The sequence below is a fragment of the Zosterops lateralis genome (assembly GCF_965231275.1).
Source record: "Zosterops lateralis genome assembly, chromosome: 3".
Lineage (NCBI taxonomy): Eukaryota > Metazoa > Chordata > Aves > Passeriformes > Zosteropidae > Zosterops > Zosterops lateralis.
This window is the reverse complement of record NC_139764.1, coordinates 22,765,520-22,792,530: the sequence shown is the minus strand read 5'-3', so window position 1 is coordinate 22,792,530 and position 27,011 is coordinate 22,765,520. Positions and strand designations below refer to the sequence as shown.

Below are 27,011 nucleotides of genomic sequence, written 5' to 3'. Positions count from 1 at the left end.
GGTCACCTGTCTAAACCCCAGGACCTTATAGGCTGTTATGAAGAAAATTAACTCCATCTGAACCAGACCCTGTACAGACAGATAAAAAGGGTCCATGGAGACTGCCAGCCCAGTACTGATAGCATTGCATGCAACAAAAATTAATCCTTGGCTTTCTCTCTTCAAGACAGTCTTCACTAAAATTTTGGGAAAACTGTGGCAGGGAAATGAAGTAAGCTATCCCAAGCCACTCCTAGAAGCAGAAGAAGGGATTAGCACTCAGGGCTGTGTTTGTCTTGGACCACCACCAGTTCTCCAGTCTTCATCCACCAGCCCCATTCTGCTGTTGCATTGCTGGATAAACAAAGATGTCTGAATTCAGTTTCCACATCTTTACCACTAAATCCCTACCTCAACATGAGGTTGCCTGCACAGATGATTTGTGTTGTTACCTTATGGTACTGCACTGCCCACAGAGAGAAGATGAGCACAAGGCACCCAGAAATCACATAAGCAGCAACATAAGGACTGCAAGACTTCTCCAGCCCAACTAAAACAGACAGATTTTTTCTCACTGGAACATGGATCTCCTTTGAGAGGGAGCAAAAGTGTTTTGGTGTTTTGGTTTGGTTTTTCTTACTTGTTCTGGTGTGATTTGTGTTTTTTTTTTTTTTTTTATTTTTTTTTTTTTTTTTTTTTTTTTTTTTTTTGTTTTTGTTTTTGTTTTGTTTTTTTGTTTTTTGTTTTTGATAACCTCGGCTCTTTCAGTAGTAGTTCTAGCCTTGAGTTTCCTGCTCTGAATCTAATTTTACCAAGGCACAAGACATGACTTACCTGGAGATCATAAAGGCTGTCACAAAGCTCAACAGCCAGGATTAGAATCATATTTTCTACTTTATCTTATGTTCTTTCAAGTCAGTGCAAAATGTTGCCAAAAAGCATTACTAGGAAATGACACTGGGGCTTAAGAAGCATTGGCATGGGAGCCCATCTAGATCCCAATCAGTCACATTGTACCTGTTCACAGCATGATAATAATTTGTCTAGGCATTGAAAAAACACAAAGCAAGAAAAGCTCATGTTTTCAGTGTATTTTAATAAATGAAACAAACCTGAAGGTATGAGTTGGATTTCAGCAGCAAGTTAACCTTTTCCCTGACACGATGTGAGGTCTCTCTGCAGGGGTGTCAAGCAGATTTGCTAAATGCCATATTTGGGCTAAAGCTGGAGACTGCCAGACCATTGCCAGCTTTATATAAAGCTCCCCAGGAGTCAGGCTGATACTCTCAGGGTTCTCTGAAAACACTGCTGATCCATAGGGATAATCTCATTTCCTGGACCATGAAATAACCTAAGGGTTACAGCTGATGGCTGTGTGAAACACAATCACCAGTTTGACAAGTGCTGCTGTTCTCCAGGTCTGTGAGGTACGTGGTGGCTTTTGGGCCTGCAAGAGACTTAGCTGAACTTGGCTGCTGCTCTCTGGTAAGGGACTCCATGCCTGATGCCTCCCTCTCCACTGCCTGTCTTCCATTGTCCCCAGACATGTTCACAGGGATCACTTAGAGCATGTTTTGGAATAGGAGGGGTTTGCTATAGCATTATTTCCCAACAGGCAAGAGAGCTGCAAAGCTGGTCAAACAATTCCTATCTAGAACACATCCCTGCAGGTCCCATGGGTCCATGTGCCCAAGCACACACATGTATGTAGTGAGGTAGCTGTTTCTGCTAAGGCAAAGAGCAGTTGAGGGAGCTTTGGCTGTTGGAGAATGGACATCTTCAGCTTTGGTGGAAAACAGTAAAGCTAGATAGGTCTGAGGTCCTGCTCAGACTGTACCTGCCAAGTGCTGACCTTCAAAACCCATGCCAAGTTGTTCAGCAATTTGAATTTTCAGAATCCAATTGCCAGCCCTGGGCAGCCCCAGGCTGCAGGCACAATACAGGTGTGAACGTGTTAAGCTTCAAGCTCTTGGGAGCTGCTTTCTCTTGTAAACACTAGACAGGGAATTAATACCCCTTGCCTGTCATCACCATTGTAAAAAGTAGAAGTGATATGTCCCTGTTCAATTAAAAAAGAAGCCCAATGTCACTGCCCTCCTTTGTGAAATGGGTCCATTCCATTTGAAGTGCTCCCGTTTGTTTCCTGCACAGAGTGGTGGCACGGAAACAATGCCACCTCCCACCATGAAATGACAGCTTGCTCCAGCCCTTTCATAACAGAAGCCCTTGAGGCTGGCACCAAGGGAGCTTGATGAGGTTAGTAATCACTGCAGCACATGAAAAGCATTTTGCACTGCGACCTTTTGCACATAAAGAGCTGTACTGGTTCTGCATCTAAAGCCAGGAAGATTTATACACATGGCTTTCTCCCAGCACTGAGGGAGGAGAAACTGAGGCAGTAAAATCCTGAAAGCCAGCAATTTATTCAAGAAGGGATGCTGAGAGCACTTGAAGGCTTAAAGCTTATGGTATTTCACCTGCAGTTTGTAGCACAGGAAACAAAGGATAGGATTTTCACTAAATCCTAGCATTTTTAGACAGAAACGATGTATTTTTTTCAAGTCACATTGACAATCCTGTGAAAGTTCTCTTTGAAAGTCATTACTGCACAAGAGCTGTGTGCACAGCTCTTGGTGATGCACAGCCTGTTACCTGTGGCTGTAGTGACAGCTGCCCTGAAAGACGGGCTGGAAATGACCTTTCAGTCTTCTATTCCTACAACCCCTCTGTCTGTCCTACTCTCTTCAGGCACTCCCACATAGTGGCAGCACCTGACACGATCTCTGGTAAAAGACTTATCTCCAAAAGCTGAGGAAATCATTTCTGCCTGGTCTGGCTATGCTAAGTGACTTTGGGAGAGAGGTACACCGTGGCCCAGGCTGCCCTGCAGGTGTGAATGGGCAATCCCAAACCTTTCCTTCAAGTACTTTACATTGTGGGCTGCAAGGGAACTGGGAAGCAAACCCAGGTAATATCCCTTTTCCTTTCTTGGAGCAGTCTCTAATTTTAATTAAAAATTAAACCTTCACCGTTCCATCAGTAGCAGCATTTTATGGGAGTCCTTTCGTCTGTAGTTTGGAAAGTGGGAAACAGAAATATGACACAATTACCTTCAATTACCAAAAATATTACTTTTATGGAAATGAAAATTTGAATTAGTCCAGATCTGAAGCAGAGCAGTGAGAGACACATAGCAAAATTTTAGGGGAGTTTTCAGTGATCCATGGCCTTCAGAGAGGAGAAATAATCATGTTACTGCCTTTCCTCCCAGCTAGACAGAAATTTATATCCTTTAATCTCTCACAGTGAATCCTCTGTTTGCTTGGGCTTTGGAGATTCAACAAGCACCGTGTGCAGTTAGCACAGGGCAGGATTCCCCCATCACTCGCTGTTCTGATCCTGGCCACAGTCATCAAGGACTGCTCTGCCTCTGTATACACAACATGGACGTGGATCACGTACCAATTCAAATGTGCAACACAGCTCCATCCATGCTGCCTGCAGAGGACAGAAGCATCCACAGCAAAGTGCAAAAATAATTCAGTCTTCCACTTCATCCCCCACGATGTTTTTTTGCATCCCCTGGCACATCCCATCTTGTGCACCCACCTCAACCCTCAAGAGCTACTGAGATGCTTATTTTGCTCAGTCCAGGTCTCCTTTAGGCATTAAAGGCTCTTCCACCTGTGTTTCCAAGCAGATTACTCAATGCTGTGCATGCTGAAGTTCCATACAGCCCACTGCAGGAGCCCCGGTACCCTCTAAAACATTTCAAACTTGTTTTTCTGCCATCCCTCCTCCTTGACCATCACCAAGCCAATACCAGCTGCATGCCTGGCGGTCAATCTCCGCTGTTCCACCTGCAGTGCCATGTCCCATTTTTATGTGAATGATTCTCCTCCTGTCCCACAGCACACAGGGACCCCCAGTGGGTTGGATTTGAACCCCATCTGGTGCATCCCAGCTGCGCGTAGCCGCGTCTCGGTGCCCGTCCCGCCGTGCACGTCCTCCAGCAGGTCAAGACATCACCATGTCCCAGCGCTGGCTCAGGGCTGTGCTCTCACAGGGGTTGATGACGAGCTCTTTGATGCTCTCGTTGGTGTCCCCGATGGTCTCGGTGTCCAGGCAGAAGCGGGAAGCTATGTGCTCAACGTGTGACCCGACCTTGCCCCAGCGCTGAGGGGAGACACACAACACGACAAACAGGTGAACGAGCCTCCTCCCCCCAATGCTTTTACTGCACTGCTCCAGCATCAAGAGGACAGCTGTCATCAAGCCCTTGTGGCCTGATGCTGGCAAGTACAAGGTCCCCAAACCCACACCAAGCAGAGCACACACTGAGCATTCTTCCCATCAGAAGCACACACATTTTACTTAGCCTCTGCCTGGCTTCAGGAAGATAATATTACTAACAGCTTTTTCCCCAGGTCACTGGTTCAAATGCCAACTCAGTGATTAACTGCAGGGAAATGTTAGCATCTGCTGCCTGACTGGCAGCCCATGTGAACTAAATTGCCAGTTTGGGTTTGACTTCTGCATTGAAGTATCCAGATCACCACCCTCACTAATAGACATCCTTATCAACACACTCATTTAAGAGGCAAAGGGCTGAACAGGCCAGAGCCTGTACTCCCAAATTGACTGTGCTTCCCAGATGAAGTCAGAGCACAGGCCATTTAATGTGCAGTAATACTGTGATGAAAGAAAGGAAACATCAAAGAAAATGGGGGATCAGTGAAAAGGGCTCACCTGCTTGTTGTCACCTTCTTTACAAGGTGACAGCAGCACCTGGGAACCAGGGAAGAGTGTGTACACAGACAAACACAGCTGCTGCTGGCGGATGTGGTGGTTGTATGTGTACGTCCATTCCTGCACACAGGAAGAAAAAGAAAGGTGGTGAGAGAGCAGTGTTGATTCTTGCTATTCTTTTACCTGGAAAACAAACACTTTGGCTTGGATCCTGCCCCTTACGAATCAAGCACAAACCTCACTGACTTTAAGAGACATCAGGAGAAGTCACTGGCATGCTTCAAGCCTCCCCAAAATTGCAGTTGTCATTGAGGGATTGCAGGTACCAAAGAAAATGTCTACAAAAGCTGCTGTAAGAATATTTTTCATGAGACAAAAGATTCCATAGCCAGAACTGGGCTGTGGTTGGAGAACAAAAGGATGGGAAAAAAGCAGAAGAGAAGCAGAAACGCTACTAACCACACAATGTGAAATCCTATTTTTTCAGGGAAGAGCAGCAGAGATGCTTTGCAGTTGTCAGTGGGAGACAAGAGGTGATACATAGCAAATGTCTGCAACTCCTGGGGTTCTGTTCCCAAATATCAGAAAAATAAGAGGTAAAGCTCTGCTTTCTATGAAGGCAATAGGATCAAATTTCAAAGGTTTGCTGTACTGGTTTGCTATAACCATTGCTATTCCTGTTCCTGTTCAGGATGTCTTGGAAGTTTTTTTCTTTTCCTGCTTTTTCATGTTCACCAGCTTTTTATCAGCTTCTCAGCCTCAGAAATAAACTTTGGAGGAGCAGACGCTTTGTCCTGTGTGATGCTTACCAAACAACAGCAGATCTCTGAGATTACCGTCTTTTTCACCACTGGATGTTTCTGGCAGAAAAAGAGGAGCAGCTGATAGTTCGATGAGGATTTCCAAATGTGCTGGACAAAGCATCATGGATGTACAGACACACTGCTTAACCCAGGAGTGTTTCACAGGAGTTTACTCCAACGTTTATTCCAGCTGAACATTTTCTATCACTTACCTGTGCTCGTATTACCCAAGTGCATCTCCTGAGAGGATCCTAGCCAAGGGATGTCTGTCTCCCTGTTATTCATGTGTCTGCACAAGCAGACGAGAGCTGGTTTGCCTGATGGGAAACCAAAACCACAGATCATGCTTTTCCATAACCCTGGAGAGGGACTTCTGGAACAGGTGTTTTGCTTGTAACTTTGTGTGAGCATGAACTTTGAAATTAGAAATAGTGGGGCTGGAAGGGTTGTCTGAGGGCTCCCAGCCAGCGTGCAAAGCAGGATCAACTACTGCTGTGTAAATGGCTCTGAGCAGCAGCAGTGGGAGCAGATGGAAAGCAGGTTTCTGAGGCATGGCAGGGCAGGTGAGCAGGGCTGGAGGACCAACAGCAGGCTGCCTTAACCATCAGAGTGCAATAACCCTGCCAGCGACACCAAGGCCAGGGAGCAAAAGGGTTCCCACATTGAGACCCCAGGAGCCACGGCAGATGCTTTGACAGGGTACAAGCTATGAAAACTCTGAGCCTGCTGTGAAAGAAAAGGTGCAAAGAGGAGGCAGAACAGTTGGGAGTTCAGTTATGGAGGAGTCAGAGCTCCGTGAGAGGTGATGTGAGCAGCAGTGTTGGCAGTGGAGGGGAAGGCAGTGCTCAAACATATGGCTGTTAGGCTGGGGCTGGAAAAATGGGGCTCCTGGGAGACTTCAACCCTTTCTGCATGCTGGAGGGGAATATGAAGAATGGCTGCCCTACTCTCAGAGCTGGGATGCCTGCAGCTCCCCCGTCTTTGAATGGTGGAGGTTTTGGGTTGCATTAGCATGAGTTATTAGAGCAGGGAAACACTTCCAGTCCTTTGGTATTTGTCACCGTCAGCAGCTCTAACTTCTCTCCTCAACTTCAAAACAGACAGCTACAGGCATTTAACTCCTGGGAATATAAATCCCACTTTCATTCAGGTTCTTAGCCACCTGGAAGGGAAAACACTCTTTTGCATAGCAGACCCAGCTCCACAAGGACTTCACACTGTGATCCTCATACTCTCTGCTTCTTAGCCCAGTATTCCCCACCAGCTCATGGAAATCAAACCTGGCTTTCTGAACAGCATGCCCACAGGCTCCTCAGCAAGAGCTGCCCAGGATCTGAGTATATAACAAGCATTCATTTTCAAAGCTGTAATCCACACCCAAAGGGGCTTCTGGCAACTACTTTCCTTTGTCATATGGAGCAGGGTTTACCTGATCCTACAGTGAACACGTTCCAGACATCCCAACCATGCACGCTGTCAGCTGCTGTGTAAACCACCAGCCTGGGAAATCAGGTGCCAAATTAGTCCAGCATCTGTGAAGAACCAAACCCTATGGGGTAAGCTCCAACATCTGTTCTTGGCACCCACGCTGCTACAAGCTGCTTTCAAAACCTGCTTTACATTTTTAACCAATTGTTTGTCATTTTAGTTCAGGATAGGGCTAAGCTGCACCCGTGAGGCTTCTCAGCAGCAGCCAGTTAATCCTGTAACTTGTGTATGTCTGTTAATTCTCCAACTCAGGCCATGGGACTTTTTTGTTTGTTTTGACATCTTAACCTTCTTGGTTCACTGGGGTTATATCATGGAAGACTGCTCCTACTAAAGGTACTCCATGATTTTTTTTCCAGACCAGGCTATTATCAAACTTTCACAATACTTACATGCTCTCAGGGCAGGGCCATCCTCTCATCCAGCAGTGGCCCATGGGATAGGAAGGGTAGTGGTAACCATTTTCCCTAAGCTGTTGTTCATCATAAGAAGTGAGGGCTCCAGAGCTGGATGTGTGCATCACTTCCACAGCTGACACTGGATCCTACCCTCCTGCCCCCAGGCTGTCCTTCCACTGTCTTTATCTCAGCTGACAGATTTTCACACAGCTCATCTATCTTGGCAGAATGGCTTTTTATGGAAGCCAGTCCTGTTAAAAATGTTTTATCCAGCTCTAATCATGTCTTCTTCCCTTTCAGCCTTAGATGAAAGCCAAAGAAAATTATGCAGAAAATGAAGAAATTTAAAGGGGGAGGAGGAGGGGAGTCAGTTGAACACCACAGAATCCATGAAGGACTTTGAGTTAAAATACATGCCCATGGCCACACAATTTTTTATCATACCCCTTCTTTTCCCATATTTTTATGAGTTGGGATTATTTTTTTTTTTTCCATGAGGAACTATTTTATCTCCTAATCCCTGGCACACTGACGTGGCCAGCACAGCAGTAACGGCAGCAGAGCTTTGCACCACAGAGAATGTAGTAGATGGGGCAGCCCATGGTACTCCTAAGGAGCCCTGCAAGGAGCTGGTATGGCTGCAGGGCTGCAGCCTCGCCTGAGGAGATGCCATCAGGGTATAGAGCTGACCCAGAACAAAAGAAAAACAGATATATGAGGTAAAACTGACATCAAGATTTCTTGCCTTTTCAAAGGCAAAGATGGAGGGGGGTGGAGCCAGGAGAAAGAGGGTGGACTTGGTGAAGAGAGTGACTAGCTGCACAGCACAACTAGCAACCCCCTTCCTCCAAAGCCTCAGGTAACACCAACCCCTCATCTGAGGCTTGTGACTGCTTCTCAAGGCTTTAGCATCATCTGAGCCGGCACCTGTCACTGTTACTCAGTGCTATTGTGAACTGAGGAAATCATTTTCCAGAGTGACCTTTGGCTTGGCATAGCCTGCCTGGCAGATGGAGCAAGGAGCCCCTCAGCCTGGGAAGGAGCAGTCCCATGGGAGCTCAGCATTCCGTGACAGCGAGGCCTCTGCTGCCCAGCGAGAGGCCAGCCGTGCCCTAAAGCAGGGGTAGAAGCTAAAGAAATGTGTTTCTGAAAAAGGTGGAACAATCTAATTATCCAATTATCTTCTTAAAAACCCAGGGAAGGACTTCCCAAGGCAGGTGACAGCACGAGTCACCTAAGGATACCAAAGTGCTGCCCTCACCAAAGACCCTGGGATACAACTGGCACTTCCACACATCTCAGGAGAGGGAAAGCAAAGGACACGAGGTACCCAGGACACCCTGGGTGCAGAGATGACACTGCTGCCCCTCTGCTCTGCTTGCTCAGCCTGGCTCCCACAGCTCCAGCCAGCCTACAGCCAAGGCAGGTCATGCCTATGGAGAAGAATGAAGACTTTTGAGGGGAGGAAGGTCAGAAAAGAATGTTTATGGCTGAGATGTCTCAGGAGGGTCACTCAGTTTGGATAGATGCTAAATGCTCTCCAAAAAAAGTGCAGATCTAGTCAGAACACAGAGGACCTCAAGCCAACTGAGCATCAAAGCCACACCAGGCAGATCATCACACTGCTTTTTTTTCCCAAGAAGAGTCAAGGTCATGCCATTCAAATGCAATGGCAGCCACTCAGTTGCAAACCCCAGGTATTTTGGGGTGCAGGCCCAGGAAATGGATGCTGCAGCCTTTCCCCGGTTTCCTTGCTTGTCTAAAAGATGCCTAAGCTTTACATTCCTCCTGCAGCAACCGCTTACACATGTGTTATATCCAGGTCAAAGCATCTTCAGATTTTTTATCTGAAGTATGTCAAGTTTCCTGAAGCTGCTAATGACTTAAATAAATCCCAGTCAGATGTCTTTTCCAAACTCTCTGAACTAATACCAACTGACACTTCGTTTGAAAAAAACCCCCTCCAACTACTCACATCTTCATTAGATAGATAAGGACAAAATTATGATCAATTATTTTCCCTCAGATGCATTTCTCTCGTGAAAAACTAAATCAATCTGTTCATTTAGCAAATGAGATGCAACAAGGCATGGAGTGCCGAGGCTCCAGTGGGCAGGAGCACAGGCAGAGCCTGCTGTGCCCTGGGGATGGGCACTGCACAAACATCTCTGCCCATCACTACCTCAGGAGCCCCCTGACAGGCACCCTGGTGTCCTCAACCACCTCAAGATCCCTCTGAGAGCCACCTCAGGGGACAGAGGCCACCCTGACCGCTGCCAGGCCTTCTGGAGAGGATGAGAAGACACAGCTCCCCTACACAAAGATGAGAAGTCTTCTTGTGCCTCAGTGCCCCTTTCAGTAATTCAGGACCAACACTAGACACCATCAGGGAGGTTTTTTGAGACCTGCCAAGGGTGTAAGTCTGATTTCACCACTGAGTACTTGTCTCAATTTACCCAAAGTATGGATGTAGCCAGAGGTCTCACAACACCCTTCCCCTATACTACAGGTAGAAAAACCTAAAATAAAGATCAATTGATCTCCATCTGACAGCTCCTGTGCCTCTCTCCTCAAACCATGACAGCTCAGATCTTCTCACAGCCAGTCCCAAGACTTCATGCATGTAATGTTGGTAAAGGGCTGGGGCAGCCCAGCAGGGAGACAGCTACAGAAAGGCAATCAAAGCAAGCAAATTACTGCTACTATAATAGTGATAATAAAGAATTTGGACAGCCAGGATATTTCCACGGTACTTACTGAATGCCAAGAAAGCACAGCTTTGATTTAGCTAAGCCTATTTTTCACAAAATGAAGCTTAGGGTAAACAAGACGTGACTTCAGTATGTTAAAAGTGAAGATTATTGCTCTATTCTGGTATATCAAATGCAAAACCAAGTAGCATTCAGGACTGCTGCATAATCAATCCTACACAGCCTGGTGACTGTAACACCCATGTCATCCACAAGTTCAGGTGGTCTTGTGGCAACTGAGTCATTAAAATTTAAGCTTCTATTCACAATAAAAGTTTAAATATCCTGCTTTAATCTGAACTATTCTCCATGGGTACAAGTAACAAAGAACTACCCTAGAAATACAGAAAAAGATAAAAAGGAAAGGCTTTTCTCTACTCCTGCTGTGTACTGAGTGCAGCCATTCTGCAATCTGTTTGTAATGCATTTTTCTGTTCCTTTGCAGAGTTAGTCCTGGATGTGCACAAGAAATGGAGCTGCCATCCAGTGGGAAGTGTTGACCTATTGCAAACTGCTGCAGAATCAGAACAGGAAGATGAAAAGTTTGTGGCGTGAAAAATTCCAAAAATTTACTGCACAGAAATGTCAAAACAAAATGTGTTTGGTGGGAATGAAACAATCCAACTTGTTGGCATGACATTTCTCGTTTTAAAATACCACATCAAATTGGTATTTCAGAAAGACCAATACCATTTCATTTTCAAGCACTAACTTGCAGCAGCATTTTTCATTCCGATTTTCCCAGATTTTTTTTAAAAAGCAGCCGATTCATTGGAAGTTGCTATTGTCGTTAGAACACTTTTCCTTTCTTCTGCAGAGCTAGCCCTGAAAAACATGATGATCTTCTCTCATCACCTTGCTTTCTCTGCTGTTTGTGTGAAAAGTCCATGTAGCAGTGGAAGAAAGAAAAACAATTCTGGAACATGGAAATCAGTGAAACCTTAAGAAGTGTTACTGTGTGACACTTGCAATTATATTAACTACATTTCCTGAACTGACTAATATTCAAGTAGTCATTGTTGATTTTGCCATGCTGAGAAACAGATATTAATTTCCTGCCTACAGACAGGCATGCAACTGCCTTTGAAAGAGATGCACATAATGACATGCTTTGTTTGCACACACAAATCAGGGATATTTTAAGCAGTCTCCCCAAGCTGAGCCTTTTATATGCACAGCTACCTGGTTTGAATATATAACCAAGAGGGTTAAGGATGTACAGTCTAGTGGAAGCAAGCACACCACACCATTTCCTACTGAATTATTTCATGGCCACCATGGAGAAGCAAGGGATTATTATCCTCCCTGTTTTATAGATGGGAACACAGAACTTACTGACATGCCCAAAATCACAAAGGGAGCCTGAAGCAAAGGTGAGTTTTGAAGCTGTGTGTATCTTCAGGGTCTTGCTCCAGAAACTCTGCTGCAAGGCACATGTGCCTGCTCTTGGCTCTAACATCTCCTAGGCTGTGCTTTTGAGGACATCAATTCATACAGCTTTTTCTTGTCTCAGTGAGATCATCATCATTAAATTCTCTCTATTTTAATGGGCAATCCAATAGTGAGAGAATGCAGACTATGGAGTTACAAATGGCACTGCGACTCAGTCCATTTTGAGAGAAAACACACTGAGAGATGAGAGGAAGTCACAATACTCTTTGTCTTTGATCTGTGCAGATGAGCAGCACATGTGGTCCTGGGCAGCAGGAAGAGCTCAGCACAGACTCCCACAGAGATGAGGGGGACACGCTGTCCTGTGGCTCCTGCACCAGTCCCTGCTGCTGCTCAGGGCCTCCACCAAGCTCAGGCGGAGTTGGTAGGGTTTAAGGACATGGTGCCTAAGGAAAGGCACTGGCAGAATGGGTAAATCCTCCAACACAGCTTTAGCAACCTTCAGAAATCATCTTGAAGCTGCCCCCACGGCTCCTTCCCATCCACCATCACGGGGATACACAACAACACATCTTACCTGTGCCTTTGGTACTATGCCTTTGCTGCTGTTACAAGGATTTAAGCTCAGGATGGGGAGCTCTTGGTCTTCAGACTTGTGTGACTCCAGGCAGGTCTGTCTTTGCCTGATTATCCCAGTCTGATAGAGTGACTCCTCGGGAATCCTGTGGGAACAGCATGAAAACAAGATGGTACTGCCCCATGCACAGGCAGGCTCAGTGGGGTAAGATTGCAACATTTCACCTTGAGAAAACGAGGGGTGGCAAGTTCTACCACAATACTGGAGCACTGAGAGCAGCATGTGGACAGGGACACTGCAGAAGCAGCGCTCTGAGATGGATGGCTGACCTTTTTAAGAGGAAAAAATAAATAACTGCACAAGGCAAAGAGAGGAGCCAGGAGTAGGCTGTGAGCAGGCTGAAGGTCAGCCTTCAGCTTACAGAAGAGGGGAACTTTATAACAAACTGTCACAGAGCCCTGGTATTGGCCATGAATGCTGCTGTGCAATGCCACATGGCAAAAAAAAAAAAAAAAAAAAAAAAAGGCTATAAATCATCATTTTCACACAGTGATTCTGCGCTCAGCTATTGCACCAGCAGGTCCCTGAAGGTATCTCTAGAACTCTACCATCCTTTCTGAGGATGGCTCCTGATAGGGACCAGGAGAATGAATGCAATGGTTTCTGGAGTAAATTGGTAACTAAAGGTATCCCTGCAAAAGCAACAATATTTAGCAAAGCATTGGGCTAGAAGCAAGACAGAGCCGTGTCAATACAAGTCATAAAATCCTAGAGTGAATGGTTTCACAACAGAGAAGACCTAAGTGCCACAGAACAGTGTCAAAGGAATAGAAATTAGGTACTTGTTTAGTAAGCAGCAGTCATTAAGTACCAAAACACCCCAGCAGAGGCTATATGGTGGATTTTCTGCCTTGGGATACTTTTTTAAGGAAAACTCTTATTTCCCTACACAACCTGTTCCACAGCATGGGCAGGATGATACCTAATGAATTCCCAAGAGCAAATGGGAATAACTGGTACTTTGTCCCTCACCAGCCCTGCAGCAGAGCCTAGAGGAAGCAGATATCACAGAATATCCTGAGTTGGAAAGGAACCCCAAGGATCTCCAAAGACCTGCAGTATGTCACACTGTCTTTAAAGCCGGCACAAAATTCACTCTGCCCTTCTGTGAAGCCCAAATGAGGGCGTGCTTATGTTTCTGGGGCAGAAGAAAGCTCTGTGGGGCAGGAGAGAGGGATGGAGCATCCCACTGGCTTGCTGGATGCAGGTGGAGATTGCACATCCATACCGAAGTTCGGGATAAACATTTTCCAGGTACCACTTGAAGCTGTGGCATTTCAACTTCTTCCTCAGCTCCACTCTGCTCTGGATGCTGTGGGAAGAAAATATCACAGAGATACGTCAATGGAAATGATGAAGGTGAGACCCAACACATCAAAAAGGGAGGCTGAGAGAAACCCATCAGAAATGCACAGACAGCAAGCACCAGAGCATCAGCAGCTCTGGTTTCTCTCTGCATGAGCTTGAGCACTTGTTTTGATCTCTGTCTCTTTGGAGGTCTCACTTGGTAAAATGGCATGATGTCATATTGTCATTTTAACAAGGAGTCTGGAGCTGAAATGGTTCATGGAAGAGCACAGTCATTTAAAAATGATTAGTAAAAAATGTATGCTGTCTACTATGCAATAACCCTTACCTGAATATATTAACATATTAGGAAATTAAAGTATGCTACTTGCTATTCTAAGTTACTCTTGGTTTACAGGACTACAGGAAGCATTGATTTGCAAGAGCACCTAAACACGCTGGTAAACCAGCAGAAGTTAATCACACAGTAAAATACTTTTTATTAATCAGGACGAAATTTCTGCTGAGGGATTGTGCTGTACAGTGACATATTCAAAACTCCAGGTCAGCCCAGGGTCCCTGGGTCAGCCTCCACCTGTGGAGCTGTTATGAGCTGGCTTTTATGGAATAGTCAGAAGCCTCCAGTACCTCCTTTTCACACAGGTCAACTCCTCTGTATCCACTAAGCAGAGGACAGAGTTGCTACTTCATTCTGTAGCTGATGGATAGGAGGAGCATATTAATTCAGTGGAAACAGGGGAGTCACCAGGACTTCAACTTATTTATCCTAGAGATTGAAGAGCGGTCACAAGGAATTCAAGTTTGGACTCAGAACCCCCTGGAGTCTGAAGGAAACTTTCTAAGGCAAATAGGTGCATGTGAAAATGAGAAATACAACACAAATATTTACAGTCCTCCTGACATGGAGGCATTTCTGACTCCTGACAGAATGAATGGCAAACTCCCTGCACACAAACACCTGCTGCTTTCCAATAAAGCATCAGCAGGCCAAAAATCTGATCATTTTCCTGCCTGTCAGCTGCCACCAACACCTCTGGACTCTCTCTGTCAAACTCCTCTCTGGGATCAGAAGCAGCTCTATGTAATGCGAAGGACAGGACAGAGGCAGAGGGGGTTTTCTCCCACCTGGGTTTGGTTCACTCCCTGGAATAAACCAGCACAGCATTTAAACTGGCTGTTTATCCACTGTTTATCCGCTGTAGGATGTGCCTATCATTAGTGTTTCATTGTCACTACAGAAACAATGCAGGTGGGATTCCACAGCAGGGGAGGTCTCAGTGAGCCCCCACTGCAGCGGGCAGGGCACAGACAAGGGCAGGCAGGGGAGGAAGAATCCTTACTTCCCAAAAGGCCTCCCCTGGGCAGCGGGGCGGGCGGCGTAGTAGTACTGCTTGAAGTCGTCCATCCACACCTCCGCCGTGCGCTTGGTGTTCCTGAGGGGGCAATGGGACACACTGAAACCAAGGCAGCCTGCAAGGGGACATCTTCCAAAATTCATCAACTGACCCATCCTGCCCTCCTCCCACTCAGCCTGGTCTTCACCCAAGCCCCCCGTGAGCCAGCCCATCCCTCACTACTAGAGAAGGTACTCCTTCCTCCTTCCTCCAGGGACCAAACACATCAGGCCAAATAAATAAAGCCTGGATGAAGAATTCACTGTTTCAAACTCAGCTGGATGCTTTGCATCCACCAGACCCAGAACTAAACGTTGCCTTGGGCATCATCTCCAAGGCAGGAGTGCCTGGGGTTTTATTTCATGGCTGGGATGGAGCTTTGAAAAGTTTGCCAAAGATTTGCAAATATTTCCTTTGTTTCAATCCTGAATGGACACTCCTGCTCTGTACTCCTGGATTTCACTGAGGCAAACTTCAGCATTCAAAACTTAAAGAGAAACCACCCCACCACAGTGCTGCAGCACGAATGCCAGTCTCCCACATCAGCCAGGTGTCTGCAAAAGGTTTCTGAATCTCAACAAATCTTCTGTTGACTTCAGATGGCTCTAACTCCTCCTGCAAATGGATTTCTTGCTCCATGCCTATCTTCCTATCCCTGCCCATATCAGGAGAGTCCTCCAAACTCCTACTCCAAAGCAGGCCAGTGCCTCCAAGCTATTGCTGCCACACCACCAAGCTGCAGGTGCTGTGGGCAGACTCTGGATCCAGCCAAGTCCCAGGTGCCCAGAAAAGGATTATTCTGTAAATGAAGCCAGCACTACACTGGAACCTGAGCTGTCTCTCACATTGAAGTAAGGGCTCTGTGGAAAAACGATCAGTGTCTGGCAGAAAGGTGGAGATATTTTTTGCTAACACCTCTATTTAAATACAAGTGCTACAGAGCATCAGGTTGCCAGCAGCTGCTTCTCCTCTCAGTCTATACACTATAACATTAAGGCTGATAGATACCCTAAGGTTAATAACATCCCAGTTCCTGATGCCTACAGGTACATTTCCCCAGACTGATTTTCAGTTCCTTGCTGATTCATAGGCTTCCTCCTCTCTCTCTAAGGCAATAGCCTAAGTGCTCTTGCTCAAGAGATGACTAAATCAGTGTCTACATCTGTACCTAGCCCTCCCCACGAACCTTTGTTTGGTTTCCTGATCTCATTTGAGTTTACAAGAAGCATGGGGATAAATACCAAGGCTCACACCCAGGCATGACACAAACACCCCCGAAGTCCCCAGAGGCTGTGCCTGACAGGGAGTCAGAAGAGCTGCACCCATTCCAGCTCCCCTTGCTCCTCCTGCAGGTGATGTAATGCAGGTGCCACCTTTTCACTCATGTTTGCAGCAACTCTGAGAATGGAGATTTTGCCACATCCCAGGCCCCTCTGAAGTAGTCTTGTTTCACTACTGAAAGCAAGAGCCCTCCTAGTGACTCTCAAATCTGTGCTCTGCTCCTTGATGCCAGCAATGCCCTGTGCCTGTCACTGCCATCCCCTTCCTGCTCCACACACTGTGTGGCTGGAAATCACACATTAGGTGTTAGTGAGAGGTGTAATTTGCACTCCCCCTTGACTCAAGCAAAGGCTGAGGAAGCTGCAGAAAACCTGGGTCAGCAGTAACCCTGTGGCAGACACCTGGGTCTTCACAAATGCTACTGGCTCTTTCTAACAGTGGGAAGCCCACACTAAAAGGAAAGCCTGGTGTGTAAGCACTCACAGCTGCAGGTTAGCTCAGAAACAACCCTGCATTTACTGTAAGTTCCTCCAGTGCTTTTCTCTGTCATTCACTTCAGCAACAATGTTCAGCCTCACACTCTAAAAATGGAGGAAATCCTTCCTGACCTCACTAGCTGCTCTGGTCATTTTTCCCATGCCTATTCTCATTTCTGGATTTTCTCCTTCTTTGCCTGATGTTTCCAGGATCTTAGTGCATTTCAGGCAGGCCCTTCAGTACCTGATTCAGTCTGTGTTCCTGTGTGTGAGGAGAGGTGCCCTTCAGCTGGGATGCCCTTGGCAGTCCCTTCAGTGTCCATGCCAGGGCAGCCCACTGCTGCCTCTGCTCAGGAGAGAGCACCAGCCACCCACTCCAGCTGTTTGGCCCCCATCCTGGAGAGGCACTGGGAACCAAATTTTCTGGTTCAGCTCAGCCACACTGAGCCCTCAGCTAAGGTCATTGGCTACTGACAGATGTTGCTGGCAGCCTGATTTCAGGTCATTATAAATGTGTTCTGATGACCCCAAGGTCTAAGCCATCTGATGTCCCAGCAGTCAGTGCTCAGGGATGTGCTGGGGCCATCTCTCCATTTCTGTGCTGATGAAAGCTACCATATAAATGTCCTATTTCTGTCATATTCTCAACACTGGAGAAATCCTATGGGACAGCTGTATTGACTTACATTTTCTTCATTTTCTTCAGAAATTCTTGCCCAAGGATATTTCAAAGTTTTCCAAAGAAACTCCCCTGCCTGTCTTTTCTGCTCCCCACTCCCTACAAGGTTGTTTCACAAAAAATACCAAAGCAAGTACAAATCACTTACTTAATGTATGTATTGGCATTTCCCTCTGGAAAGACGTACGGATGTTTCTTCCGAAAGACGTGCCCAACACGGCTACAGGGGATGATTTCCAGGCTCCCTCCGCACATCCACACACGGAAAGAGATTTCTGTAAGAGAAGCAGCTTCAGCACTTTGTCTTTCTATCCTGGAGCAGTCTGAATCCTGGTGTTAGTTCTTACTTCATCCTCTGCAACATTTAACTAGGGTAAATCAATTACCAGACGGGCTTTCCTAGGCACAACGGCCTTAAAAGCACATTTCAAAGCTTCTTTGCAAGCTGTTTGAAGTCAGTGCACTTGAAACCTGCCTCTAGCACAGCAGGTGCTACCACAATGGCAAGCGTGAGACTGTAAGCAGGTCCCTTTTCATACGCTGCAGAATCTTCTTGCCAGTTTTGTGCCTCCCTTATTACTTCTGCACTGCCTGCTTTAGAGTCACTTCCCTCCAAAGGGCTCTCAAGTTCACCAGGAGAGGCTATGAATTCTCTCCATTAATGACTACAACTGTCATTATCTTTATGAATCCACCGACTGCAAAGTGAGCTGTGCATCCATTGCCCGTCCCAAAATGGACAGGAGATTACCCTGCCCAGGTACTCTGGACCTTGAGTGCCAATGCTGCAGTCAAGGGAGGCACACACCTTCACACAAGCAAAGGTCAGTGATGGGAGGGATTGCCCCAAAAATCTGGATAAGCTGTCAGTATGGGAAATGTCTCCCAGTCATTCCAAGCCACTCTATGGCTGGCCCACAGGGCCCTTCTCAAGGAAAATGAGCCTGTGGCACAACTGACAGAAGTTATAAAGTGCTTGGCAGGGAGCTGGATGAGGTAGGAAGGGTAAGCAGAATGGCTGATCTAATGGGTCCATCTGGTCCTGATGCTTATGAAGCTATGAATCTGTAGCTCTATTGTCAGACAGTCATGCTCAGACAGAACCGCCGCAGAAAAGAAATGAAATTAAAATGAAAAGCCTTCTGCAGTTCTTTGAATCCTATTTTATCATCTGTTGACAGTGCAGAGCTGTATGTAGCATGGATCTACTTCAAAACTAGTAATTCCTTTTCACACACACCCCCCACCCCATTTCACTACAGAATTAAGACAGGAGAACATCCATTGGTTTTGTTAGTTTGTGCTCCCAGCAGTCCCCTCATATCTGCCAGCACAAGGAAGACTTGTCTCCAGGTCGGATGCTGGCAAGACAAGGACCTGTAGCAGAAAGGCCAATTGGACAGTGTAGACAGGACTCCTCCTCCTCCAAGGGCAGGCACTGCTGGCTTACAGAGCTTCCAGCCCTCCAAAAACAGTTCACAGCTTCAGGGAGCAAAGACCCATTGGAGCCTGGAACTCCAAAGCCCTCTGAGCACATACAGCTCAGCCCTAGTGGCTGCAGAGGTGGGAGCCAGGTTCATGTTACTCCCTTCCTGCTCCCAGCACCCACCTGCTCCTGAGCTGATGAAAATAGGAGGCTGACACAGCTGCAAAGCCTTCTTGCCTTGATGCCTGGGTCCAAAATCCAAGGCTTTGATCCCATCCCCAACAGCTGGCCCTGGCAGCAGGGACAAGCAATGGCAGGGGTGGGAAAGCACAGCAGGGAGCAGTATTCCTTTCCAGAAATTCCCTCCCCTTTCCTTCACTGCTGTGTTTACATGCAAGAGCTGCCAACAGCAGCTGGAGCCTTACCACTTTCCCCAGTGCTGGGTATTAAGAGGCCAATAAAACATGCCCTTGTGCCATGTCCTGGTGCTATATTGGGAACAGCTCTAATCACAGCTGCAGGGAAATGAGATTATGGCAGGATGTGGCCACTCTAAGCTGCTGCTCTCAGTTCCCCTCGCACGTGGCTGTTGCTGTCACTTGTCTGCGTGTCACAGCACTGGCCACTGCTGGCACTGCTGTGTCAGACACAAGGGCACACAATACAAGGGGACAACCAGCTGAGCAGCTGTGGAGCACAGCGTGGCCACTGCAAGCTGCCCTCCCCTCCTCTGGTCCTTCTGCTCAGCCTGGGAGAAGAGCAGCTCCCTGATGTGCTAAAAGGGAAAGACTCACACCATTCAGTCCTTGCCTGATCTTTTAAAAACCTAATGAAGAGGTCAACTCTGTGTGTTGTGAACTGGAATGAGGACACAGTGCACAGGAGATGCTGAGGAGTCTGAGCTCTCTGCTTCTGGCTAGTTGCACCCTGCAGAGCCTGCTCCAGGTACAACAGAAAAAATAAAAGAACAAGTTTCCACAAGGAGGGATCACACATGGAGCCATCCATGGCAGGTAACAGACAAAATCTCCAGACAGACAGCCAAGAGCTAAGTGCCCCAAGGGAAGATAAACTGAAGCACCATCTAAAGCATGGTACAGGGTCAGCTCAAAGGAGCCAGGGGAGCAGCATGCTCCCCTTGACCCTCAAGAGACGTTGCCAGTGCACATGGCCCCTGGAAGTGACTGCCATGAGGGGTGTGAGCATACATTGGGGTGTGCTGGACTTGGCCTTTATTCAGCAAAATACCTCTAGCACTTTTTGCTGGCCTCCAAGTCCTTCCTGCCATTACACATCTACAGGAAACTCAGTAAATTTGAGACACAAAACACCTATGGTGTCCTTGTGTCACTTTTGTTCTGCCTGAAGCCTCCAGGCCCCTCCACCTGCCCATCAATAACCTTAAAGGCAGCAGTGCTGCCCCTCAGGACCAGAGTCCTGCACTCCCTCAGGATGAAGCTACCAGGAAGAGCATGGTTCACTGCAAGTGCCCCAAACAAGCAGGTCAGCTCCTGCTGTCCATTCCCTGCCCAGAGCTGATCAGGGCCAGCAGGGTGCAAAGGAGAGATGGGACATGTTGCCCTCAACTGCTGCGCCCGCAGGAGATGGAGTTATGAGCCAGGCATGCTTCTGCTCCCAGGACAATGGGCAAGATGGGATCTGCCCTTCTGCTGTGCAGACCTGCACTTCATTGTTGCAATGTTAATCTTGGTTTTGCTTTTCTTTGTCACACAAGGCCCTAATACACCCTGCAGCACTGCCAGTGCATGTTTGGTCAGGACCAGCCTCCTGGGGCATAGCATTCCCAGTAAGGGAATCCTCTCCTCTGCAGGATGGACCATAACCAGGCCTAAGGAGCACAATGCCTGCTGCTACAGGACATGGGAGAAGCTGCCAGGATGGAGCTTCCCCCAGGAGCAGACTGCCCTGTCACTGCTCATCTCCCAGGAGCAGCTCTTGCTGGCTGCAGTCAGAGACAAACGACAAGTACAGACAGACAGCAGGTCAGGCACAGCATGGCAGTCCCTCTCCCGCTTGTCTAGTGCCCTTCTTGAATGCTTTGTTTGGGTTATTGATCCAGGAGGGGATGTGGGAGGACTGCCACTTCCTTCCCAGGTTTCCTCACAACCACCCCACTCAGATACCTCGGGTCAGTCCAGAGGCAAGATACTCGCCCACAGAGAGAAAGCATGAAAGAGTGAGATTCCTACTGCATAATAAGACATAAATAAATAAAATATATCTAGAGGGACAAGGCATGTGAAGGAAACACCAGTGCCAGGCAGCGGATGGATTACTGCAAGGCAGCAGCATCTGCTCCCTTGGATGACTGACAGCATTGCTGTGTGTGTTAGGACACAAGAGCCTTCCTGCCTGGCCAGCCCCACTCCCCAGAGGTGCAAGCTATTAAAGCCAGGTTCTGATCTGTCTGCCTGACATCGAGTGCCTCCCCCTTCTTTAGGAGGTACAATCCACTGTTCTGATCCACAGCATCACTGCAGCTTCAAAGGGAGCCATCCAGCTGGCCCCATCCAGCTCTGCTTGACAAGGGGACAAGGGACAGGCTGTTACCTCTTTCATGTGCCCTCTCAAATGTGCTTGCAGGAGATTTCTTTATGTCCATCTTGTCCCATGATAAGGGCCAGAGGGGACAGAATTTATGTCACTTCAACCCTTTTTTTTGGTGCAGGAAAAGTGATAGTATCACAAAGAGCTGGGCAGCACTCAAACACCCAGGGATATAGGAATGGATAAGCAGCTCTGGTACTTTGCCACCTGTTTGCTGCAAGCTGACGGAGCTACAGTTTCAGGTACTCTGCAAACTCAAGGAGGGACTGATACCTCAGTTCATAGCTTGGAAATGTCATTAATGGAATAAAACATATTCTTTGCTTTATAAAGGAGAAAATAACATCAGGAAGGAATAGGAGGGTGCATGTAGTGTTCTCTCATCTCTTGGTAACACCAGAGCTGAAAACCGTGCTTCTGAAGGTATTTACCTACAAAAAATCAAAGCAGCACAGAAGGCAGGCAGTCCCAAGTACCAACAATTGCTCACTTCCCATCATTGGTGGTTGCTGGATCTCTCACTCTCCTAAAACCACAACCAATGAATATAAATGAGGGAAACCACTCAGAACATTCAAAGGGAAGTGTGAAATGACCTTGTATCCAGCTGGCATGATTCAGAAAGGGAAGCCAACACAGCAAGGCATAGGAGGATGAAGAACAACTCACCAAAGTTCTCCCCACCCCAGATGTCCATGGCACTGTCGTACTTCCCCAGGTGGTTGAACCAGGCCTTGTCGATCACAAACAGCCCCCCAGCAATGATGGGTGTTCTGAAGAATGGACAAGGAGAAGAGGACACACTGTCATTAAGCACTGCTGCAGCACCTGGATGCACAGAAGCATCCCTATCCTTTGCCTCCTCTTCCATGACCAGGACATTACCTATGTAGCATCACCTTTTCACCAAGAAAAGGACCAAACACCTCAAAATGCATCTGAGCCCTTCTTTCAGCCACCTTGGTGTTTTGCTGTCAATCATAAATTGCCTGGCACTTAATGACTGGCTAATGCACCCGTCAGCACAACTCCTACAAGCCCAAAGTTCACAGCCCTGATTGTAGGCTTCAGCATCAAAAATGCACTTAGCACTTCGGGGTTATTCACTCAGACAGGCTTTTTGCCTGGAGCCAGCCTATTAAGAGCACCATTCCACTGGGGAGAGGAAGGCAGAGCCAATTCAGAAGGGCTTTTTAAAAGCCATCACTAGCTGTGTGATCTTTATTTCAAACCAGGGTTATTTTTCTTTCTTTGGATTAGCTAAGAAAACTGCACAGAGAAGGCCTGTGGGGGAGGGGAGGGCAGACCCAGAAGATAGCTTGAGGAGATTTGCTGTTTGCTGGCACAAGTCCCATCTCCATTCAATTGGAGAGAGTGTTGATGCCTCAGTATAGGCTTGGGAGGAGCTGGGGTGACTGCTGTGCCCAGGCTAATCTCCACAGTGCCCTGTATTGCAGAGTGATCAGGAATGCACAGCCAGCCTTTGGGAAGCCAGTGAGAGCTCCTGTTAACAGCAGCATCCTAAGGAGAAGCATTGCTTTTCTCCCCTGGGAGCCTTCTGAGACCCTGAGCTTCCCCCAACACTTGGTGTCCTCCACGCCTCACATCTGGCTGGGGCTGCAGACACCAGCACCAGGCTTCCTGCCAGCAGAGATTTCCAGCAGAATGAAGGACCCCTCCATCCCATGGCATGAGCACAGATGACACCTCCTCTCCTGTTCAGCTTTGCTTCCTCTCCTGCACATCCCTATTTCTGAGGAGTCTCCAGCGAGGTCCAGAAGAGCAGTGCTAATCTGGGAAGGCTGGACTAGTCACCAAGTTCATTATGTGGGCTGAGGACACTGCCTTGTTTTTAAGTGGCAGCTGAACTGAGAGAAGCAGTTGTCTACAGCATTGGGCTTTTCCACTAACCATAATCCTTAGCACTACCAAAACCCTAGTAACCATAAATACACCCCTTCTATCTTTGTGGCATTCTCAGGCTTCAGTGTTGGAAGGTGAAGCTGTACTGCAAAACCCAGGCTAGCCAGGAGCTCTCTAGAGGTACTAGAAGTTCAGAGCTGTCCTGGAAGAGATTGCACACTGCTCTGGTGCATGGGGACACACATGAGGTCACTCGAGAAGCCTGTCCTGCCCCACGTTACTCAGGTGCTTCCTTCCCCCCTCCTGACTTACTTAATGGGCTCGGTGGGATCAAGTCGTTTGGCTTTCTGCTCCGGGGAAAGCTGCTCCCACTTGAAATGCAGACTCCAGTCAAAACCTAAAACCAGAGTAGAGAAGTGTCATGGGGAAGTTAGAAATGGATATGGATTAGGAGGCAATGCAGGCTGCAGAAGCTGTTGGATGGAACATTCTCCCCACTTTTAAACGACTTAAGCCACAGAGATGCAGCTCTTGAGAGAAAAGTCCAATGCCTAACATATTTTACTACTACATATGAACAAGAAACAACACATTGCATTACAATTTCAAAGTCAAGTGCTCCAAAGGCAGGAAAAGTCAGAATTAAAGCTGCTGCTGAAACCTCGTCCCCCTGCGCACACAGAAGCACGCTCTGATGGACACTGTCTGCTACAAATAGCACAGGCATACTAATAAGCACTACACTTGCATCCTCCAGTTGTTGCCTAGACATCTCCCATCTCCTGCTGTCACTTCCAGTGCTGCCCAGGGTGGCTTTGATGTGACCCTTCTTTCCTGCTTGACCGCCTCATCCACTGTAGCGAGCACATTCCTCATGCCACACCTGCCTGTGTGTGGAGAAGCCTGGGAGCACTGAGCAGTGTTAATGTGCTCTTCTGTGAGGCAGCAGGAGACAGAGGTGTAGTGCAAAAGCCAGTGCACATTCCCAGCATGGAATGGATACCCACAGGACATGCATAAAGCTTGGACTTACCTCCTCTGAGGTCTGACGAAGCTGCCACGTAGGCAAAAGTGTCCAGGTTGATGATGTCAATAACAGGACTGACCACTCGGGTGGGATCCTGCAAAGCAGATGCAAAAACACCCATGACTTCAGATGACACCATTCAAACTGGACAAGGGACTCCAAACTCCTGGAAACACCAAGTGCCTGGAAACATTTGGGTTTGCCAGTGACAAGGGCCCCTCACTGTCCCCTCCTCCTCAGACTGTGCCTGTACTTGGCACCCAGCTGGGCTGGATGCAAAGCTCCTTCTGCCTTTTGCAAATTCACCAAAATATTCCCTTTTCACCTCCCTTAAATACTTTTAACTGGATTTCAGAAGTCAAGTGACAAACAGGCAATTGAAATGACAGAGGAAAAACATAGCCAAATAGCTTAAATATGGGTATTTTTTTAAATGCACCAACTGTGGCAGCAGTACAGTTAGTTTTGCCAAAGGTGTGAAAGGGTTAAAGAAAAAGACCTGATTTATTCAAAATAGTTGGTGGTGATTTAATTAACATCTTGTTATGGGCAAAGAGATTATACAAACAGTTATGAACAAAAATATCTACAGGAGGAAGAGACTCTGACAGCTTTGACTGGTCTCTTATCTCTCTTTTTCTTTTCAAAAATCCCAAACTCCAATTATAGCTCAAACTTCAAGGTTTTACCCTCACCAGATCAAATTGTTTTTCACAGCTATACAAAGGAAAGCATTTGAGCACACTCGGGCTTGCTCTCTCACTGGGGAAAGACTTTGTTTTAGAAATTAGTCCTGACAAAGACATATTCAAATGCAGCTGTAGGAAGAAGCAACCAAAGGCCATGAGCTAGGAGCTGGACTAGAGCTGATTTTCCAATTGAGCATGACAAATACTTTGTATTTCCATAACAGGGTCAAGCCAGGAGTCTCACCATCACTTTCTGTGAATCAAACATCTCACTGAAAGGGCAAGGTCTGCTGCACCTCTGTACTGCACGGGGAAACACAAGCCACATCCAAGCACGATGAGCCTTTCAAACCCACCAAATCCATCGTGGCTGCTGCACAGTGCCCCCCAAGCTGCCACAGCTCAGTAAAGCCAAGCATCCTTTAATTGCCTGAGGCTAGGGGGAAGGTTTTAAGCAAAGCATCTGCTTTGCATGCTGAGCATTGCAGGGAAAGGATTGTATCCATTCATTTAAAACCTGCCCCTCAAGCATGGTGAGCACTTCTAGCTAGCTGACACTCACCTCCAATTTCAATTCCACTGCTACTCACTGCGTGGCACAACTTCTCATAAGAAAATCCCCTTCACATCTAGGCTGAGTGCACTACTGCAAAATGCTAACCTTGAACAGTGCTGTCTTCCCCCTGCCTCACTTTCCCTGCCACGTCCTGGGAACATTTATATTTACTCAGCTTTCAGGAAGGTCTGCCTGACCCTCAAAAGAAAAGCACGGCATGCTCAAGAGCATAGCGCTGTTGCTATGATTTATTTTGGGCTGAGCACCAGATCTTATTATAAGCAGCTTCATCTTTCTGGGTTTTTTTTTGATACCCACTCATACCAGGGCATGTTAATATTAAAAACACCCAAACCTTCAATTCTCTCTCACAAACCTGAGAATTCATGCACTTCTCAAACACAGCAATGTATGGATCTAAACCAACAGGAAAAAACTCCGAAAATGACAGATAACAGATATATTTCAGCCTTGGGGAAGGACATTGGCTGCAGCATGGCTGAGCCTTTACATCTTGACCTTGTAATGGTCAACAAAAGGGCCACAGTTGCTCCTCTGGCCCCACAGCAGTATTAGGCAAAGATTTGGTAGGCTGCCCCTCGTGTCTCCTTTTTCACAGGAAAGCACCAGACTGGGGGTTATTTGAGCTGGGAGTAGGGGGTCACCATTCATTGGTTCATCCCAGTGCAGTATGCAAATCTAGTTTTGGGGCAAGCTTGTTGAGTCATACTGTAAAAATACCTCAGGATGGATAATTACATTTTTAGAGAAGTTACTTGGTTGAAATGCATCATTAATGGCTTTAGAGATATTTGTTCCATAAGTAAAAATAAGAGCCCAGGGCCACATTGTCAACCACTCATTTGCCAACATGCTGGTGTGAGACACTGACCATTACTGCTGCTCCCTGAGACAGGCACCCTCCCAGGCACAGGGCTGAGATCACCCAGACCTCTCTCTTCCTCCCACACTCCATCACTTGCTCTTCCTGCTTGTTTCCAAATCCATGTGCTGGTTATGTGCTGCCCACACCCACCAGTGAATATCAGCCTCGGGGAAAACCATCAGCTGCTGGGAAAGCTCGAGGTGGAGCATGAAGGGCACCTCCACAAGAGTGCTTGGTGGTACACATGGGCTCTGGCACTTCCCACCACGGAAAGTGGCAGAAACAGCTGCTGTGGCTGAGAAAACAAGAGAAGCAAAGGGCAGGGTGGTTGGGCTGTGGTGGCAAAAGTGATGGGTGTGCTTTGAGGCACTCACCGCTCATTTGCTTGGAACTTAAACCACATTAGCTCAAAACAGACTGTTCCTGGGAGCAACAGAGTGAGAAAATGCTCTTCCCGGGCAGCTGATCCTCATGGAGCAGTTGGACAGGGAACCCATCTCTTGAGCACAGCCTGAAGGTGGCAGCAGTAACATTTCATACACTTCACTGATCAATACCTTAACCCTGCTGGCAAGGATGGGTACGGTGGGCCTGGGAGGAGACTGAGGACTCTGCCCTCATCCCGCATCTTCTGTGAGCAGTTAAAAAGCAGGCAAGTGGGA

At 47.3% G+C, this 27,011-nt stretch overlaps 1 protein-coding gene across 1 annotated transcript in view; it reads right to left on the bottom strand.

The window, feature by feature from the left end:
* Window positions 1–577: 577 nt before the first annotated feature.
* The window catches only part of GALNT14 (polypeptide N-acetylgalactosaminyltransferase 14), a 93,529-nt gene continuing 67,095 nt past the window's right edge, over window positions 578–27,011 (bottom strand). The window contains exons 7-15 of the mRNA XM_083856964.1: window positions 24,225–24,312; window positions 23,504–23,588; window positions 21,998–22,101; window positions 17,483–17,609; window positions 14,845–14,937; window positions 13,425–13,508; window positions 12,137–12,281; window positions 4,729–4,848; window positions 578–4,155 (exon numbers count right to left, since the gene is read on the bottom strand). Coding sequence (XP_083713090.1) covers window positions 3,997–4,155; window positions 4,729–4,848; window positions 12,137–12,281; window positions 13,425–13,508; window positions 14,845–14,937; window positions 17,483–17,609; window positions 21,998–22,101; window positions 23,504–23,588; window positions 24,225–24,312 — 1,005 coding nt within the window. The 3' untranslated portion in view covers window positions 578–3,996. The remainder of the gene's footprint in view (window positions 4,156–4,728; window positions 4,849–12,136; window positions 12,282–13,424; window positions 13,509–14,844; window positions 14,938–17,482; window positions 17,610–21,997; window positions 22,102–23,503; window positions 23,589–24,224; window positions 24,313–27,011) is intronic.